Below are 17,134 nucleotides of genomic sequence, written 5' to 3'. Positions count from 1 at the left end.
GGACAGTACCGCTCCATGTGGCCGGTGAGCGTGACCAGGGCCAGCTTGCAAATGATTTGTAATTGAACTGCCGACATGGCGGCAAATTTTATTACTTTTATTGCGGTTTCTTGTATGCTTTATATGTATATGTATTTGAGCTATAATATAATGCTTTTCCGTAAAACTACTGATAAGGATAATAACGCGAATAGTACATCGTATGTATTTAGACATTTGTAATTATATATTTTATTCTCTTAACACACATTTAATTTACATTACAGTTTATTAATAAATCAATCAATCAATCAATCAAATGTATTCTATCGTTTTAAATCAATCAATCAATCATTAACTCTGGACAAAACTATTGAGTGGCAAAGACCTTCGCTTAATGTGAGTGTATTTGGGGTTAGTAGTAGTTTAACTTAAATTTATAAAATTTGACTAGTTTGAATTTGCTTTACACGTTTTAAGGTTCTTTCCTTAAGGTTTTTCCATTTTTTCCAGAAATAATTCACGCTCTCCTAAGGGGAGACACAGATATTGTTAGACATATTGCTGATATTAAAAACTAATTAACATTAAAAGACATTTGGGAGTGGGGCTGGCGGGTGCCGTAAGATTTAGCAAGAGAAATCGTTTACAGATATTTTGTGATATTTGTGTATTGAGTATTTTGGATGTTAGATTTCAATTGTATCGTCGTACAGCTATGCGTTTGCTTATGCGTATGCGTATAAATTAGGACCACGTATAAATATAATACAGTAAACTATACGTAGATTTAAACCGAAAACATTATTGACGTTTCAAAAAAACTTTCTCTTAGACATTACTACATAACTAAGTATTTACAAGAATATATTCTCTCTTCTTCTGGGTATCTTTAAGCTCATTTATGGTCCGTGGGTATTATTGGATAATTGTGTAATCGTTGGGTTGTTCGAACTGGGGGCTATCCATCCTCTTGTATGCTTTTTTTTCTTTTTTATACCCGATACTCAAAATGAGTATTGGGGTATATTAGATTTGTGGTAAAAGTGGATGTGTGTAACGTCCAGAAGGAATCGTTTCCGACCCCATAAAGTATATATATTCTTGATCAGCATCAATAGCCGAGTCGATTGAGCCCTGTCTGTCTGTCCGTCCGTCCGTCTGTCCGTCTGTCCGTCTGTCCGTCCCCTTCAGCGCCTAGTGCTCAAAGACTATAAGAGCTAGAGCAACGATGTTTTGGATCCAGACTTCTGTGATATGTCACTGCTACAAAAATATTTCAAAACTTCGCCCCGCCCACTTCCGCCCCCACAAAGGACGAAAATCTGTGGCATCCACATTTTTAAAGATACGATAAAACCAAAAACGCAGAATCGGTGAGGATGATCATATCTTCTACAGTGCAAAATCTGAACCAGATCGTATAATGATTATAGCCAGAATCAAGAAAACAATTTCATTCTTTCTCGCTCTGTCTCTCTCTAACACACAGGTTTCATGGTCGGTTTTGTCAATTGCAAAATATGAGTTCAAGGATCTCAGAACCTATAAAAGCCAAAGCAACCAAATTTGGTATTCACACTCCTGTGATATCGGACCTTGACCGTTTCGTGTCCAAATTTCGCCACACCCCCTTCCGCCCCCGCAAAGGACGAAAATCTGGGGCATCCACAAATCTCAGAGACTATTAAGGCTAGAGTAACCAAATTTGGTATCCGCACTTCTGTTAGATCTCACTATAAAACGTATATCTCAGAATTTCGCCCCACCTCCTTCCGCCCCCACAAAAGACGAAAATCTGTTGCATCCACAATATTGCACATTCGAGAAAACTAAAAATGCAGAATCATAGATAATGACCATATCTATCAGATTGCTGGATCAGATCGGATCATTTTTGTAGCCAAAAGCAAGAAATCAATTTTCAGTGGCTACGCAGCGCCCGACGTCACGCTCAGACTGATTTTCTGTCTCTCTCGCACGCACTCTTTGTCGTGTCGTTTAATATTAGCGGCGTCTGCCGCAGGAGAGCCATACTGACTTAGTATCGGGTATAACCGTAGAGTTGCGGTGTCCGCAGCAACTCAACTTTCCACCTCGTTTCTTTTGTAATAAATGCGTCAATTTGCGACAGACAACGAGTACAACGAATATCCGCCGAAAAAATCGGCATATGTTTATATATGTATAGTAAATCTGTGTGTGTGTTATATATGTATATATATATCTTAGCCTAGACCGTGCTCTCGGGTCCATCGGCCACTTGCTTGAACGCCAGGCGTATGCGGGACAGGTAGTGGGAGCAAATGTGTCCGTAGTTCTTGTTGTACCACTCAGGTGTTTTACCCCTGAAAGTAGGCAATTATTATTTGGGTATTTTCCAATGGAAAATATCTTAGAAAAGTTCCAAAGTAGCGTTTTTCTCCGATTTTTTTTCAATGATGTAAAAACTTACTTGACATCCACTCTGGCCAAATGCATTACTCTAGATCTGCCACTGCCACAGGGCTCGATGAGATAGCGAGAGGCAAGGACCACGCCGCGCACAGCTCCATACAAGGGCTTGGCCTTGGCATTGTCAATGGAGGTCTCCACAATGACACAGGCACCACGTGGCAGATCCGTTTGCCAGGAACTGAAAAACATATATATATAGTATATTGGGGATATTTGGGGGTAGGGATTTCACAACTTACCGCAAGACACAAAAGTCGGTTGTTAGCTGCCCATCGAGGGCGTATTGATAGATCTCCGTGCGATCGTCCAACTTCTTGACTGTCTGGCACTGCAGCAGATTTATGTCCCAGGAGGCGCGTTGCTTGATCACGTACTCGAGCACCTCTCGCGGTGGTCCCTCGATTTCCGTGGAACAACGCCACAGGCGCAGGGGATGGCCATCGCCCACCTTCTTGTAGGCGATGTCCACACTGCTGTCATTCGGGGAGTTGATGCTGAACCAGCCACGGGTTCTGTTTGGGAAAGGTTAAGTGTTTAGTTAAGGATTAGTGCCAGCTGGAGATGTGTTAGAGGTTTGCTCACTTCTCTCGACCCTCCTTGATGGTGGCGCTGGTGCACTCGTAGAGGTAGCCCCGCCAGTTGTGGAACTGCATGCCCTCACCGAGGGCCTCCAGGGGCACCGGCTTTGACTCCTCCATGTAGCTGAAGTTGCATTTGGCCAGCTTCTCCTTGCCGGCTGTGTAGATCTGCTTGTAGTGCTCGATCATGAAGGAGAGGCACTCGTGCGAGGCCTTCGCCTCGGCCAGCTCCTTCATGTCTGGCATGCCGGTGCCCTTGCCCTTGCGGCGGGGTGAGGCGGAGACCGAGGCCGATCCGGTGGAAATGGACGAGTGGAAGATGAACTGGGCCAGACACACGCCCAGATTGTTGCTGGTCATTTGGTTCTGGCACGAGTTTCCGGCTACAATGGTGAGGAACTCGAGCAGGACGTACAGGATCTCCCTGTTCTCATCGGGCAGCAGGAGCACGGCACACTGATCCGCTGGCAGATCTGCAGGGGAAAAGTACATGGATTAGCAGCGGTGGCCACTGAAAAGCGGTCAAGGGTTACTTACGCTGAAAGATTGCCACAAATGTCTCGGACATCTTGGTCATTAGCAGAGATTCGGGAAGTTCGCGGAAGTACTGCTTGAGCATGTGTGCCACGTCGTAGGCCTGCTGCAGATCGAACACATCCATGCACTCGGCTGTCGAGTCGCTCACTTCGATCTGCTCGCGCAGCTTGATGATCCTCGACTTGCCGCCGCTCTTCCGGAAGAGGCCCACCTGGTCCAGGGCATTCAGCTGGAGCCACCGGAAGGCGGCCCGCACGGCCATGGGCAGGGTCAGACCCTGCTGAACCAGCCACGGGTTCTGTTTGGGAAAGGTTAAGTGTTTAGTTAAGGATTAGTGCCAGCTGGAGATGTGTTAGAGGTTTGCTCACTTCTCTCGACCCTCCTTGATGGTGGCGCTGGTGCACTCGAATGTGCAATATTGTGGATGCAACAGATTTTCGTCCTTTGTGTGGGCGGAAGGGGGTGGGGCGAAATTTTGAGATACACGTTTTATAGTAAGATCTAACAGGAGTGCGGATACCAAATTTGGTTACTCTAGCCTTAATAGTCTCTGAGATTTTTGAATATCCCCAGATTTTCGTCCTTTGCGGGGGCGGAAGGGGGTGTGGCGAAATTTTGAAACAAACTCGTCTCGGTCCGATATATTAGGAGTGTGGATACCAAATTTGGTTGCTCTAGCTTTTGTAGTCTCCGAGATCTAGGCGCTAATGTTTTACTCTAAGCAAAGCCGCCTATGCTACGTGTGTGTTAGAGAGAGACAGGGCGAGAAAAAATGAAATTGTTTTCTTGATGCTGGCTATAATAATAATACGATCCAATTCAGATTCTCTACAACTCTACGTTTTTGGTTTTCTCATATCTTTAAAATTGTGGATGCCACAGATTTTCGTCCTTTGTGGGGGCGGAAGTGGGCGGGGCGAAGTTTTGAAATATTTTTGTAGCAGTGACATATCACAGAAGTCTGGATCCAAAACATCGTTGCTCTAGCTCTTATAGTCTTTGAGCACTAGGCGCTGAAGGGGACGGACAGACGGACAGACGGACGGACGGACAGACAGACAGGGCTCAATCGACTCGGCTATTGATGCTGATCAAGAATATATATACTTTATGGGGTCGGAAACGATTCCTTCTGGACGTTACACACATCCACTTTTACCACAAATCTAATATACCCCAATACTCATTTTGAGTATCGGGTATAATAAGACTATATGATAAGTTAGATGGTAATCAATCAGAAAGAAGCGAGCTAATCAAACGTTCTAATCCATTTAAAAATCAGACACAAGAAAACTCAAGGAATGACAAAATGGCCATCGAGAATATGAATCAAGGCGACGAATTCAGTAACTTTTGTGCGTCGGTAGAGATTGATGAAGAGGAACATATTAACGTAGGTTTCGAATTTGGGCTCACTCTTGCAGAAAAGTGTAGGGAAGTTATTAAGACATACTATTTACACAAAGAATTTGACTTTAAAGCACCACCAAAGTATCAGATGCAGATTCGTGTAACAGAAACAACACCATTTCATTGTACTCCGCGTCGTTTATCCTACCATGAGAGAGAGAAAGTAGCTGAAATAGTAGATGATCTGTTAGAAAAGAAAGTAATCCGTCATAGTGAGTCTCCTTATGCTTCCCGTTGGTCCTAGTAAAAAAAAAATCAGGAGAACTTCGAATGTGTGTCGATTACCGTGGTCTGAACAAACGAATTGTTAAAGATAATTTCCCATTGCCCCGTATTGAGGACTGTCTTGAGTTTTTAGAAAACAAGTGCTGTTTTTCCATTATAGATTTGAAAAGTGGGTATCATCAAATAGGCGTAGAAGAAAAATCAGTTCCGTATACATCGTTTGTGACACCGCAAGGACAGTATGAGTACTTGAGAATGCCCTTTGGGTTAAAAAATGGATCCGCTATTTTTCAGAGATTTATTTCGGAGCTCTTGAGAGACTTTATTAGGAACAAAAGCATTGTAGTGTACATGGATGATATATTAGTAGCGACTAAAACAGTTGAAGAACACATGGATATCTTAAAAAGACTATGCATTCGGTTTAGCGAGCAAAATTTAGAGATAAATCTAAAAAAGTGTAGGTTTGTCAATCGAAACATCGATTTCCTGGGGTATAAAGTTAATCAAAACGGAATAGTTCCTAGTGATTCCCATATTGAGGCCTTGAAAAAATACCCTCAAAATGTAAAAGCACTGCACTCATGCTTGGGACTCTTTTCGTATTTTCGACGTTTCATGTTGTCATTTGCGACGACAGCTAAGCCCTTGGTGCAGTTGTTAAAAGAAGGAAAGAAATATGAGAAAAGAAATAGAGAAACGGAATTACATACAGACCCAAGTTCATACGGTTATGGCGCAATACTGATGCAAAGACAAGATGATGGGAAGATGCACCCTGTGTCCTATTATTCCGGCAAAACAACAGAAAGAGAATCACGTTATCATAGTTTCGAACTAGAGACATTGGCTATAATTTATGCATTGAGGCGTTTCAGAGCATATTTGGAGCATAGGTCCTTCAAAATAATCACGGATTGTAATTCGTTAGTACAGACGTTAACCAGAAAGTCAATTAGTCCTAAGATAACACGGTGGTCCCTAGAGTTAGAGAACTATGATTACTCCATTATGCACAGACCTGGGGCCAGTATGGCGCACGTTGATGCGCTCAGCAGACAAGATCAAGTGACGAATATGTTAGAGGATGGTTATAGAGTCTAATACGGTTTAGAAAAGTCTAATTTAGAAAAAGATGAGAGTAGAAAGCAATATACAAGGAATAGTGTAAGTAGAGACAACACTGGTAGTGAGCATAGAGGTACCGTAGAGAACCCTGTGATTAAGTGTAGAGAATTAAAAATCAATAGAGAGCGTAGTAGTACCGTACAGAACCCTGCGATTGAGTGTGGAGAATCAAGTGCAGTAGGAAGTAGATTGGGAAATAGGTGGAAGTCTGATGATAGAGAGAACCTTGGTGGTGATTGTAGAGATAACATAGAGAATAGTGAATATAGGGAAGAGGATGGATGGAAGATTGAAATTAGAGATTTGAGCCAATGTAGAGGAAGCGTTAACGATGTGGTGGGGGGAGTAAAGTACATTAGTAGTAGGAATTCAGATAAAGAGAAAAAGTGTGTTGAGGATACAGTAGAGAGGGACAAGTTAGAGTTTCAGGAGGAAAGATTACTAAAATCATTGATAGTTGGGCTAGTAGGTGCAACGCCAGAAGATGTTGATTTGATATTGCAAACAGAACAGATGCGAGACAAGGAAGTTGTTAGGATTCGAAAAATGCTAGAGGATGGAATTGAAGTAGATTTTGAAATGATAGATGGTATTGTTTACAAGAGGAGTTGTGAAAACAAACTATGTTTCTATGTACCAATGTGTATGGAAGAGCAGTTGATAAGGCGGTCACACGAAAAACTAGAATATCTGGCCGCAGAGAAGTGCGTAAGTGACCTTTTGAGGACCTACTGGTTTCCGTCAATGAGAAGTAAAGTGGCAAGGTTCATCAGAAACTGTCCACCGTGTATACTACACTCGATGCCTAAAACAATCCATAACAGAACGCTCCATAGTATCCCAAAGTCGTGTGTTCCTTTTCATACCCTACATGTTGATCATTTGGGTCCGTTGCCGAGTATTAGATCTAAGCGAAAACACCTCCTTGCGGTAATAGATGCATTCACTAAGTTTGTTCCCGGTTAATAGTACCAGCACGCGGGAAGCGAAGGATGCCTTAAGTAAATATTTCTATATTTATATATTTTTATATATATTTTATATATATTATATATATATTTTTATATATATTTATATATTTCTATTTTTCTATAGTCGCCATACTAGGATAATATCAGATCGTGGGAACTGTTTCACCTCGTTAGAGTTCTCTAGTTTTCTGCAGGAGAGAGGGATAGAGCACATTAAGGTAGCTACAGGTGCACCGCAGGCGAATGGCCAAGTGGAGCGGGTGAATCGTGTTCTTACTCCTATGTAAGGAAAACTGTCAGAGCCCCTTGAGCAAGCCGATTGGTATAGGTTGATGAGCAAGGTAGAGCACGCCATTAATAACTCCGTTAACAGCAGTACGAAAAAGACACCTAGCACATTGTTATTTGGAATACCCCAGAAAGGACCCGTTGTAGATGAATTAACCGAATACCTAGAGGAGAAGTTAGCGTCAGAACTTAGAGAGTTGGAAACTATAAGAGAAATAGCAAGTGAGAACATACGGTTGTCGCAGAAAAGAAATGAGAAGATGTATGCCCATAAACATAGAGCCCCATTAAAGTATGAACCTGGTGACTATGTAGCAGTCCGGCATGTGGACACAACACCGGGGATCAATAAGAAGTTCGCACCAAAGTATCGAGGACCGTACAGGATCAATAGAGTATTGGATAATGATCGTTATGAGGTTGTCGACATTGAGGACTGTCAGTTGACGCAAATGCCATTCCGAAGTATATTAGAACCAGCAAGGCTTAAACCCTGGGTAGAGTGTAAGGATAAAACCATGGTCTCATGTTGTTAATCGATGAAATAGTATGTTAAGTAAGACAATACCGAATAAGAAATGTTTAACCAACTGTATGCCTTAGTGTGTAGATCGTGGGCGATCTGTAGTCAGCTTGCCCGAATGTAAGATATGAATATTAGTTTATAAGATTTGAATATTAGTTTAAGATTTACTCATCGATAGTATTATTAGAAATACCAATGTACTCGATATATCGATACTTGTCCTCGACAAGTATCGATATGCCAACACACATTCATTCGAATACGCCGATCAAGAAAGAAGAACATATAATAAAACCGTGCTATTAAAAGTTTACAATTAATTGGATCAAATTATGTGGGCAGGGCTGAGAGATCTAGATAGCTAGTAATATTCCACGGAATATATAAATCGAGGAATATAGAACATGAATTCGTCAGTTTATTTTTAAAATGAGACGAAATATTTCTGAGGGTCGGAAGGTATATGTTGACGATAAATCCGCGGTCACACTGGTCATTTCTTTTTCTTGGTTTTACCGGGAAAAATTTTGGAACAAAACCGAATTCGCTGTAATTTATCGTGTAATTAACCGGTGGAAGCCAATATTAAGAAATAGAGTTATCCTGAATGTTCTTCGCCAGAATGAGGGCCCCGTTTCTGCTGTCTGTCAGGAGCGCGACACGAGGAAAATTGTACAAAATAGCATGGTCTAATGCCTTCTCGATAGCAAGGAGCTCGGCGGACAACGAGGAAAGGGTTTTGTGCGTGTAATAGCTATCTAAAAAACTTGTCCTATCGTGCAAGAAAGCGGCGCTGGAATGCCCATCTGCGACTGACCCATCCGTGTAATAGATTTCAAAACCACCCTTTGTCAGCTGATCCTTCTTTTCCCCGTGGAGCAGCATGATACCTGCCTGGTCTATAGCGTGCTTGTTGGGTGCAGAACCCTTGAAAAATTCTAAGTCGGAGCTAATTTTAGTGAAAAATGAAGCTGTTTTCTCGAAAACCTCAACTCTATCTATTATGCTGCCAAACTCCCGATATGCCTTAGCGTAGCCCGTGTTTAAATCCCTATTTGCTGACACTGTTTCACTTGCTGGGAGATTAAATGCAAACACCTTAACCAACTCTTTCGCCGCCAGGAATCTCATCCTGTAGTCCGGGGGAAGTTCTCCTGCCATGTGATATATGATAGGAACGGGAGTGCAGATTATCAGACCCAGCGACTTTCTGAGGTGATGGTTGCAGTGGGATTTGATTTTGGCCAAGGCAGATTTGGACAGGTTGCAGAATGATGAGCACGCGTACTCTAGCCTACTTCTGACAAATGCCTTGTAAAATATAAGCCCTCTTTTGGGGCTGATACCATAGTGACACCCACTGAGTAATCTGAGAAACGCACAGTTTCTGTTCGATTCCGAGATGGCCAGTTCAATGTGACCAGAGGCGGAGTTGTTTGCTGAGATAGTCCTGCCTAGGTATTTGATCTGCCCTACTTGTCTGATCTCAACTCCTTGATGCGAGATATTTAGCGCAGCTCTACGATTGTTGAAGTAAATCACTTTAGACTTGACCGGATTGAATGACAGGTTTAGCCTATTGCATTTTTCTTCGAACTTATCTATACTGTCTTCCAGCACACCTTTCGCAATGGATACGTCTTTATGAAAACAAACTATGAAAAAGTCATCAGCATACTGAAACAGTAAGCAGTTATGACTGTTAATATCATGTAGTTCGGCTGTGTAAAGGTTAAAAAGGGTTGGGCTGAGACAGCTACCCTGGCTAACACCTCTGTTCACCTCTACCTCGCTTTTGCCCTTTATGAGAATTCGTCTGTTAAGGAAGCTGGAGATCCAAGCCGTGAGGCTTGTATTGAACCGCATATCCCTCATCCTGTGCTCGAGTGTGTCCACTCTTACGCAGTCGAACGCTCTTTGTAAATCTAGGCAAGCTGCGACAACCTGACAACCCCTCGCCTTCAGCGCCAGAACTTTGTTGATAAGGTCGTTGATGCAAAGAGCCGTGGACCTGTTTCTCCTGAAGGCATAGGACCTGACCGGCAGCAGGTCACAGTTTCCTATGTGCTCGTCCAACTTCAACTTGATCAACCCCTCTATGGAGTCAAACAGCGTGTTAATCAAACATCTGCATTCTTCTTGGGGATAGGTACCACTTTTATCCTGCGCCAGACTTCAGGGATGACGCCACTCAGCCATACTTTATTTATAATTTCAAAAATGTCTTGTTTTTTCCCACTTGGTAGCTTTTGAAGCATCCTGAACGAGATGCCATCAGGGCCTCTAGCCGAATTGGGGTTCCTGGTTTTTAGGAAGGCCAGGAATTCTTCCAGTTCCAGGGGTTCCGGGTCGTCTGGTCCTAACAAAGGGGCAGGAATTTTCTTAGGGGGCCTACTGTTTGACGTGGATGGGGTTACTTTAACCATATTGAGAAAGTTTTTGTCATCTTCGTTCGTCCATTTGTTCCCTACATTTTTGATTTGACCGTATTTTTTGATGTTCTTCACCCTGCTCCACATAGAGGGCGATGAGGAGACCTCTTCTATAAACTTGGAAAAGTTGCGCTTTCTAAGATTTTTTACGTGATTTTGTAGATTTTTGTCAGCTTCTAAGGTTGCTGGCATCAGCCAATTTTTTGGTGAGGTAGAATTTTTGCCTGCAAGCATTTCTCACGCAAAAAAGTTTTTCCGTTTCCTCGTTCCACCATTTCTTAGCAACGTACTTGTTCTTGCTTGGGAATGTGACCGTGTTTTTTAAGGTCAGGGATTTCACTTTTTCATTGAGCTCCTCCAGATTTGAGAAATCACTTGCACCCAGAATGCGGGCTATTCTGTTGTGAAGGATCTTCTTGCCTTGGAGGGGGGCATTTAGGCCTTGCACTGATAATACAATTGGGATGTGGTTGCTGTTTGTAATTTTTGTTTTGAGGACTTGCCAGTTAATAGTTCCATTTCTGTAGTTCGAAAAAGAAAGGTCATGAACGGAGAATTGAGATGGGCTCCTGGAGAAAGTTGGCGAACCGTCGTTTAGGCAGATAAAGCCGGCCTCCCGGGTGGAATTCTCAATGCTGCGACCCTTGCGATCACAGATCGGACTTCCCAGATAGAAGACCTAGCGTTGAAGTCCCCGCCCACTATTGAGGGTATGTCAAGCGAAGCCGCGAATTCGAGAAACTTTTTTGTGCCCGATTTAAACTGTGAAACTGTTGTTGATGGCGGTGCATATATGCTAAAAATATTGAAATTGCTCTTGAGGTTTAATGTTTTTATTCCTAAAATTTCCAAGTCGTTCTCTATTTTTAAAATGCTGAATTGAATGTTTTTCCTGACGTAGATGCCAACCCCGCCGTAGCCGTCCTCTCTGGGCCTGCAGAAAAAGCTGTAGTCTAAAATGCTGCAGTCCGCGCTGTTCAACACCCAAATCTCTGAGAGGATGGCAATATCTATTGCGTTCTTGTCTAGGAACATTGAGAGGAGCTGTTTGTTGTTGTTGTGTGTCAGACTTTGAATATTTAGCTGAAGAATCTTCATTGTTGGATGTTTTGAGAACCAACTGCCATCCCTTGGGCAATCTGACGCCTATCTAGTTCTGCGTTGGAAGCATTGACAAATTCTCTAATTTCCTTAATAAATTTATTCGCTAAAGAATCCCCTTTAATGATGTTGTTTGGATCAATCAGGAACGCTGTGAGTTTGGCTCCTAGTGCGTTTAGCTTATCCTGGGCCAGAGAAGATGCCACGGATGAAGATCTCACAAATTTCTCGCTCATTTGGACGTAGTCTGAGTTTATTGAGTTCTTCCACTCTGCCATGTTGGCTGCTGCCTTGGCCGCCTCTGCGTTCCGGGCGGCAACCCTATTGGATTTGGTCACTTCCGCGAAAGAGGTGACAGAATGAATTTCCCTGGCGGACTCTAAGCTGTTATTTAAGAATTCAGGGGAGCGGTTAGATTGCCAACTGGGTCTAGGAAATTCCCCTTGATCCCTTAGGTTGGGGGAAGTTCTATCAAAAAGGATCGGATATCTAGCCTTGACCTCAGCTCTAGTTAGGTTTTCCAGTGTCATACACTTTTGAATGGCGTACGCTTTTTTCCTGGCCTAACACTGCGGGTGGGTGGCAGCATGTTCCCCCTTGCAGTTAGCACAGACCAGCCCTGAGCAGATAATATCTTTGCTGTGATCTTGTCCGCATTTGAAACATTTCGCTCCACTCTTGCAATGTTGCGCCAGATGGCCAAACCTAAAACACCTGAAACATTGAATAAGCTGAACAAAAGGTTTCACTTCTACTTTAGAAAATAGAAAATTGATTTTGGTTGGTAACTGCTCTCCTCTGAACCAGAGTTTCACCCTGCCAGTAGGTACACGTTCCCCGATGCTCTATCCCTTCGCGTAATCCGAACTATCTCCTCAATTGGGATATCCGAGGTCACAAGCTCCGCTAGCTGTTCCTCCGAGTAGTGGCCGGGGATCCCAAAAATTAACTCTGCTTTTTGGACGAAGTGCCTAAAGATTCGGGTTGAGTACCCTTGAGCAGCGAAAACACTGTTTTCCACTAGCCCGTTTGCACACTCCGCCGACCCGCACACAATCTTGCACCTGCCATAGCCCATTCTAGCAACTTCCTCGATATCGCTAATGCCCTGTTTCAGCAGCAGATCGGATAGATCAAACTGGTTTATAGCAATTCTGGCATTATTCGCACTCATTTTGTCGATACAAACAATGTATGGGCCTTTATGCCCTCATAATACTTGTTAACGATGATTTTGCGGTTACTTCCGTTTTTCGTACTCACGGAAGCCACACAAACCGCGTCAGTCTTCTCTCTCTCTTTCGTCGTAGAAATGTTTGATGTCATGCTTGTTGTCGTGTTCGTGGACATGTTTGTCGACACGTTCGTCGACAAGTTTGGTTTCTTGCACAGCAGTTTAGAAGCCAAAAGCTGCGGAGCCGTTTTTGCCGCCATCTTTACTCCTACCCGCATGGCGGATTTAGCTTCTCCTTCCCTTTTTTTCAGCGTTTCCATGCGAATTTTAACTCCCGTCGCCTTCTCCGTGGCCATCCTTGTCTTTCCTATGCTTGCTATGCTTCTCAGGGTCCAGACGGAGTTCCAAGAGCCGTTTTAAGAGTTATTCCGGAACGCCATGCAGTAAATTCCAGGTTTTTCGACTTAATTGATGAAGCTTTGGGAATTTCTTCGCGCCGTCTTCGTAGGCGTGTGAGGCACCCCCAGAAGCTTCGGAAAATGTCTTTTTGATTAAAACTATCAGCGAACGTCTTGAAATATGTTAATTTTTTCCTTCCGCAAACAATTTTAGGTACGCGCCATACCAGTGTTGAACAACGTTTTTGCTTGTTATTTTTTGCACGAACGGAAAACAGACACCATTTATTATATTTTTGCAATAGCGCGCATTTATATCGATCGACTTTCAGCGATCTGGAACAAGTTTATTAAATAAAACGAGGGGGAACGTTGTGAGTTGCTGCGGACACCGCAACTCTACAGTTATACCCGATACTAAGTCAGTATGGCTCTCCTCCGGCAGACGCCGCTAATATTAAACGACACGACAAAGAGTGCGTGCGAGAGAGACAGAAAATCAGTCTGAGCGTGACGTCGGGCGCTGCGTAGCCACTGCAAATTGATTTGTTCCTATTGGCTATAAAAATGATCTGATCTGATCCAGATTCAGCAATCTGATAGATATGGTCTTTATCTATGATTCTGCGTTTTTAGTTTTCTCGAATGTGCAATATTGTGGATGCAACAGATTTTCGTCCTTTGTGTGGGCGGAAGGGGGTGGGGTGAAATTTTGAGATACACGTTTTATAGTAAGATCTAACAGGAGTGCGGATACCAAATTTGGTTACTCTAGCCTTAATAGTCTCTGAGATTTTTGAATATCCCCAGATTTTCGTCCTTTGCGGGGCGGAAGGGGGTGTGGCGAAATTTTGAAACAAACTCGTCTCGGTCCGATATATTAGGAGTGTGGATACCAAATTTGGTTGCTCTAGCTTTTGTAGTCTCCGAGATCTAGGCGCTAATGTTTTACTCTAAGCAAAGCCGCCTATGCTACGTGTGTGTTAGAGAGAGACAGGGCGAGAAAAAATGAAATTGTTTTCTTGATGCTGGCTATAATAATAATACGATCCAATTCAGATTCCGCAGTCTTAAAGATATGGTCATTCTCTACAACTCTACGTTTTCTCATATCTTTAAAATTGTGGATGCCACAGATTTTCGTCCTTTGTGGGGGCGGAAGTGGGCGGGGCGAAGTTTTAAAATATTTTTGTAGCAGTGACATATCACAGAAGTCTGGATCCAAAACATCGTTGCTCTAGCTCTTATAGTCTTTGAGCACTAGGCGCTGAAGGGGACGGACAGACGGACGGACGGACAGACAGACAGGGCTCAATCGACTCGGCTATTGATGCTGATCAAGAATATATATACTTTATGGGGTCGGAAACTATTCCTTCTGGACGTTACACACATCGACTTTTACCACAAATCTAATATACCCCAATACTCATTTTGAGTATCGGGTATAACTAACACTTTATTTCCACTTACAGCTCAGAATTTGATCAATATGTGCCATCCGCGTCTTTGCCCTATCGCAAAGGTGACTTTGAGAAGTTCAAAGTGGCTCTGGCCAAGGTCCTATTTAGTATGTTCAATCATGCCATCTTTCACTGCGGCCTTCAGGCGAAAATCTATTGGAAAAATAGCATAAGTACTCCCTGCAGCAGCGAGCTGGGTTTCAACTCTTCAGGCAACCGCACTGCGCGTATTCTGCTGTGGAAGCACATCAATCAACCGGGCATGCTTATAAAGCCACTGCTGCATGAGATGTGCCATGTGGCGGCCTTTGTCTTTAACCGTGAGACAGGACATGGCGACAACTGCCGCAAATGGTAGGCTGGCAAGCCTCATCTTGCTTCTCTTGTTTATCCCCTATCTCTTGTGTATCCTCAGGGCCTACCAAGCAAAGAGCCTGATACCAAAGCTGGCATTGAATAGTGACTGCGATGCCAGCTATAAATATTCCTGCACGCTCTGCGCCCGTTGCTCCTATGGCCTGGTAACGTTTGAAAACGAGGCGGAGCTACTCCGGTGTCAGTACTGCCAGTTTGAGGTGAACGTAGAGCGTTGGCGCATCACTGACACACAGAAAATCTGGCGTCCCAATCAGTTCAACACCCCATTCAAGACTTTTGTTCGTGAGAATTACCTGCTGGTCAATAATGTGGATACGCACAGCGCCAAAATGCAAATTCTAAATCGAAATTTTATGGACAGAGAAACCACATAATTTAATGATTCCTTTCCTATAGTTAATCTTAGCTAGTTTCAATGCTAATTATACACATACATATTTACCATTACATATCAATTTTTTGTTATTCTGCAGTCGTTGTTGTTTAGAGGTGGAGAGCTATCGATGGCACTATCGCTGGTTTGGCACTATCGAAAATTAATTCGATTTAGTAAAAATCCTTATGTTCAAATATTTATGCGTGCCAGCGACGTCTGTAGAATCCAAACTCATGTTCAGGCTGGACAAATCGTCTCTGATAGGAGGACTCGCCTTAAGGAAAAAAACATTAATATGTTCCAATCCTGGACGGAGAACGATTAACCTATTATAAGCCAAGGGGGTATTTCAATTTACAACCGAAAATAATGAATATTTAACAATGTTAGCGCAGTTCAGGAGAAAGATATAGTGTTTAAATTTAGAGGAAAGATGGCATAAGTTTACAAGATGAATTTACAATCTTTAATATCTTCCGCCATTTACCTCAAGTAGTTAAACTATTTAAATAGAGGGGGCTTAAGTGGGCTAAGTTCGATGCATCATCACACGAGGCGATATATTGTTGTTGAGGAACCAAAATTGAGCCAAAAAAATCAATTTCAAGTGTGTAAAATAAGCCAGTCATTTAGAAAATAGATTCATTAATTGGATCAAATTATGTGGGCAGGGCTGAGAGATCTAGATAGCTAGTAATATTCCACGGAATATATAAATCGAGGAATATAGAACATGAATTCGTCAGTTTATTTTTAAAATGAGACGAAATATTTCTGAGGGTCGGAAGGTATATGTTGACGATAAATCCGCGGTCACACTGGTCATTTCTTTTTCTTGGTTTTACCGGGAAAAATTTTGGAACAAAACCGAATTCGCTGTAATTTATCGTGTAATTAACCGGTGGAAGCCAATATTAAGAAATAGAGTTATCCTGAATGTTCTTCGCCAGAATGAGGGCCCCGTTTCTGCTGTCTGTCAGGAGCGCGACACGAGGAAAATTGTACAAAATAGCATGGTCTAATGCCTTCTCGATAGCAATGAGCTCGGCGGACAACGAGGAAAGGGTTTTGTGCGTGTAATAGCTATCTAAAAAACCTGTCCTATCGTGCAAGAAAGCGGCGCTGGAATGCCCATCTGCGACTGACCCATCCGTGTAATAGATTTCAAAACCACCCTTTGTCAGCTGATCCTTCTTTTCCCCGTGGAGCAGCATGATACCTGCCTGGTCTATAGCGTGCTTGTTGGGTGCAGAACCCTTGAAAAATTCTAAGTCGGAGCTAATTTTAGTGAAAAATGAAGCTGTGTTCTCGAAAACCTCAACTCTATCTATTATGCTGCCAAACTCCCGATATGCCTTAGCGTAGCCCGTGTTTAAATCCCTATTTGCTGACACTGTTTCACTTGCTGGGAGATTAAATGCAAACACCTTAACCAACTCTTTCGCCGCCAGGAATCTCATCCTGTAGTCCGGGGAAGTTCTCCTGCCATGTGATATATGATAGGAACGGGAGTGCAGATTATCAGACCCAGCGACTTTCTGAGGTGATGGTTGCAGTGGGATTTGATTTTGGCCAAGGCAGATTTGGACAGGTTGCAGAATGATGAGCACGCGTACTCTAGCCTACTTCTGACAAGTTCCTTGTAAAATATAAGCCCTCTTTTGGGGCTGATACTATAGTGACACCCACTGAGTAATCTGAGAAACGCAC

At 43.0% G+C, this 17,134-nt stretch overlaps 2 protein-coding genes across 2 annotated transcripts; one reads left to right on the top strand and one right to left on the bottom strand.

Annotated features, from left to right (window-relative positions):
- Positions 1-299: 299 nt before the first annotated feature.
- Positions 300-4,030, bottom strand: LOC108155217 (stAR-related lipid transfer protein 13-like). Its single transcript, XM_033393024.1, has 7 exons — positions 3,920-4,030; positions 3,552-3,849; positions 3,019-3,487; positions 2,676-2,948; positions 2,435-2,614; positions 2,219-2,327; positions 300-509 (listed from the first exon to the last, which is right to left on the bottom strand). The coding sequence occupies exons 2-7, from the start codon at positions 3,811-3,813 to the stop codon at positions 417-419; spliced, it is 1,386 nt and encodes a 461-aa protein (XP_033248915.1). The 5' UTR covers positions 3,814-3,849; positions 3,920-4,030; the 3' UTR covers positions 300-416.
- A 4,476-nt stretch (positions 4,031-8,506) lies between these two features.
- LOC117186906 lies at positions 8,507-15,577 on the top strand. The gene is made up of 3 exons (XM_033388228.1): positions 8,507-8,514; positions 14,683-15,024; positions 15,086-15,577. The coding sequence occupies exons 1-3, from the start codon at positions 8,507-8,509 to the stop codon at positions 15,420-15,422; spliced, it is 687 nt and encodes a 228-aa protein (XP_033244119.1). The 3' UTR covers positions 15,423-15,577.
- The last annotated feature ends 1,557 nt before the right edge of the window (positions 15,578-17,134 follow it).

The sequence above is a fragment of the Drosophila miranda genome, chromosome XL (assembly GCF_003369915.1).
Source record: "Drosophila miranda strain MSH22 chromosome XL, D.miranda_PacBio2.1, whole genome shotgun sequence".
NCBI lineage: Eukaryota > Metazoa > Arthropoda > Insecta > Diptera > Drosophilidae > Drosophila > Drosophila miranda.
The sequence above is the reverse complement of the archived record's forward strand: the minus strand, read 5'-3'. Positions and strand labels throughout refer to the sequence as shown.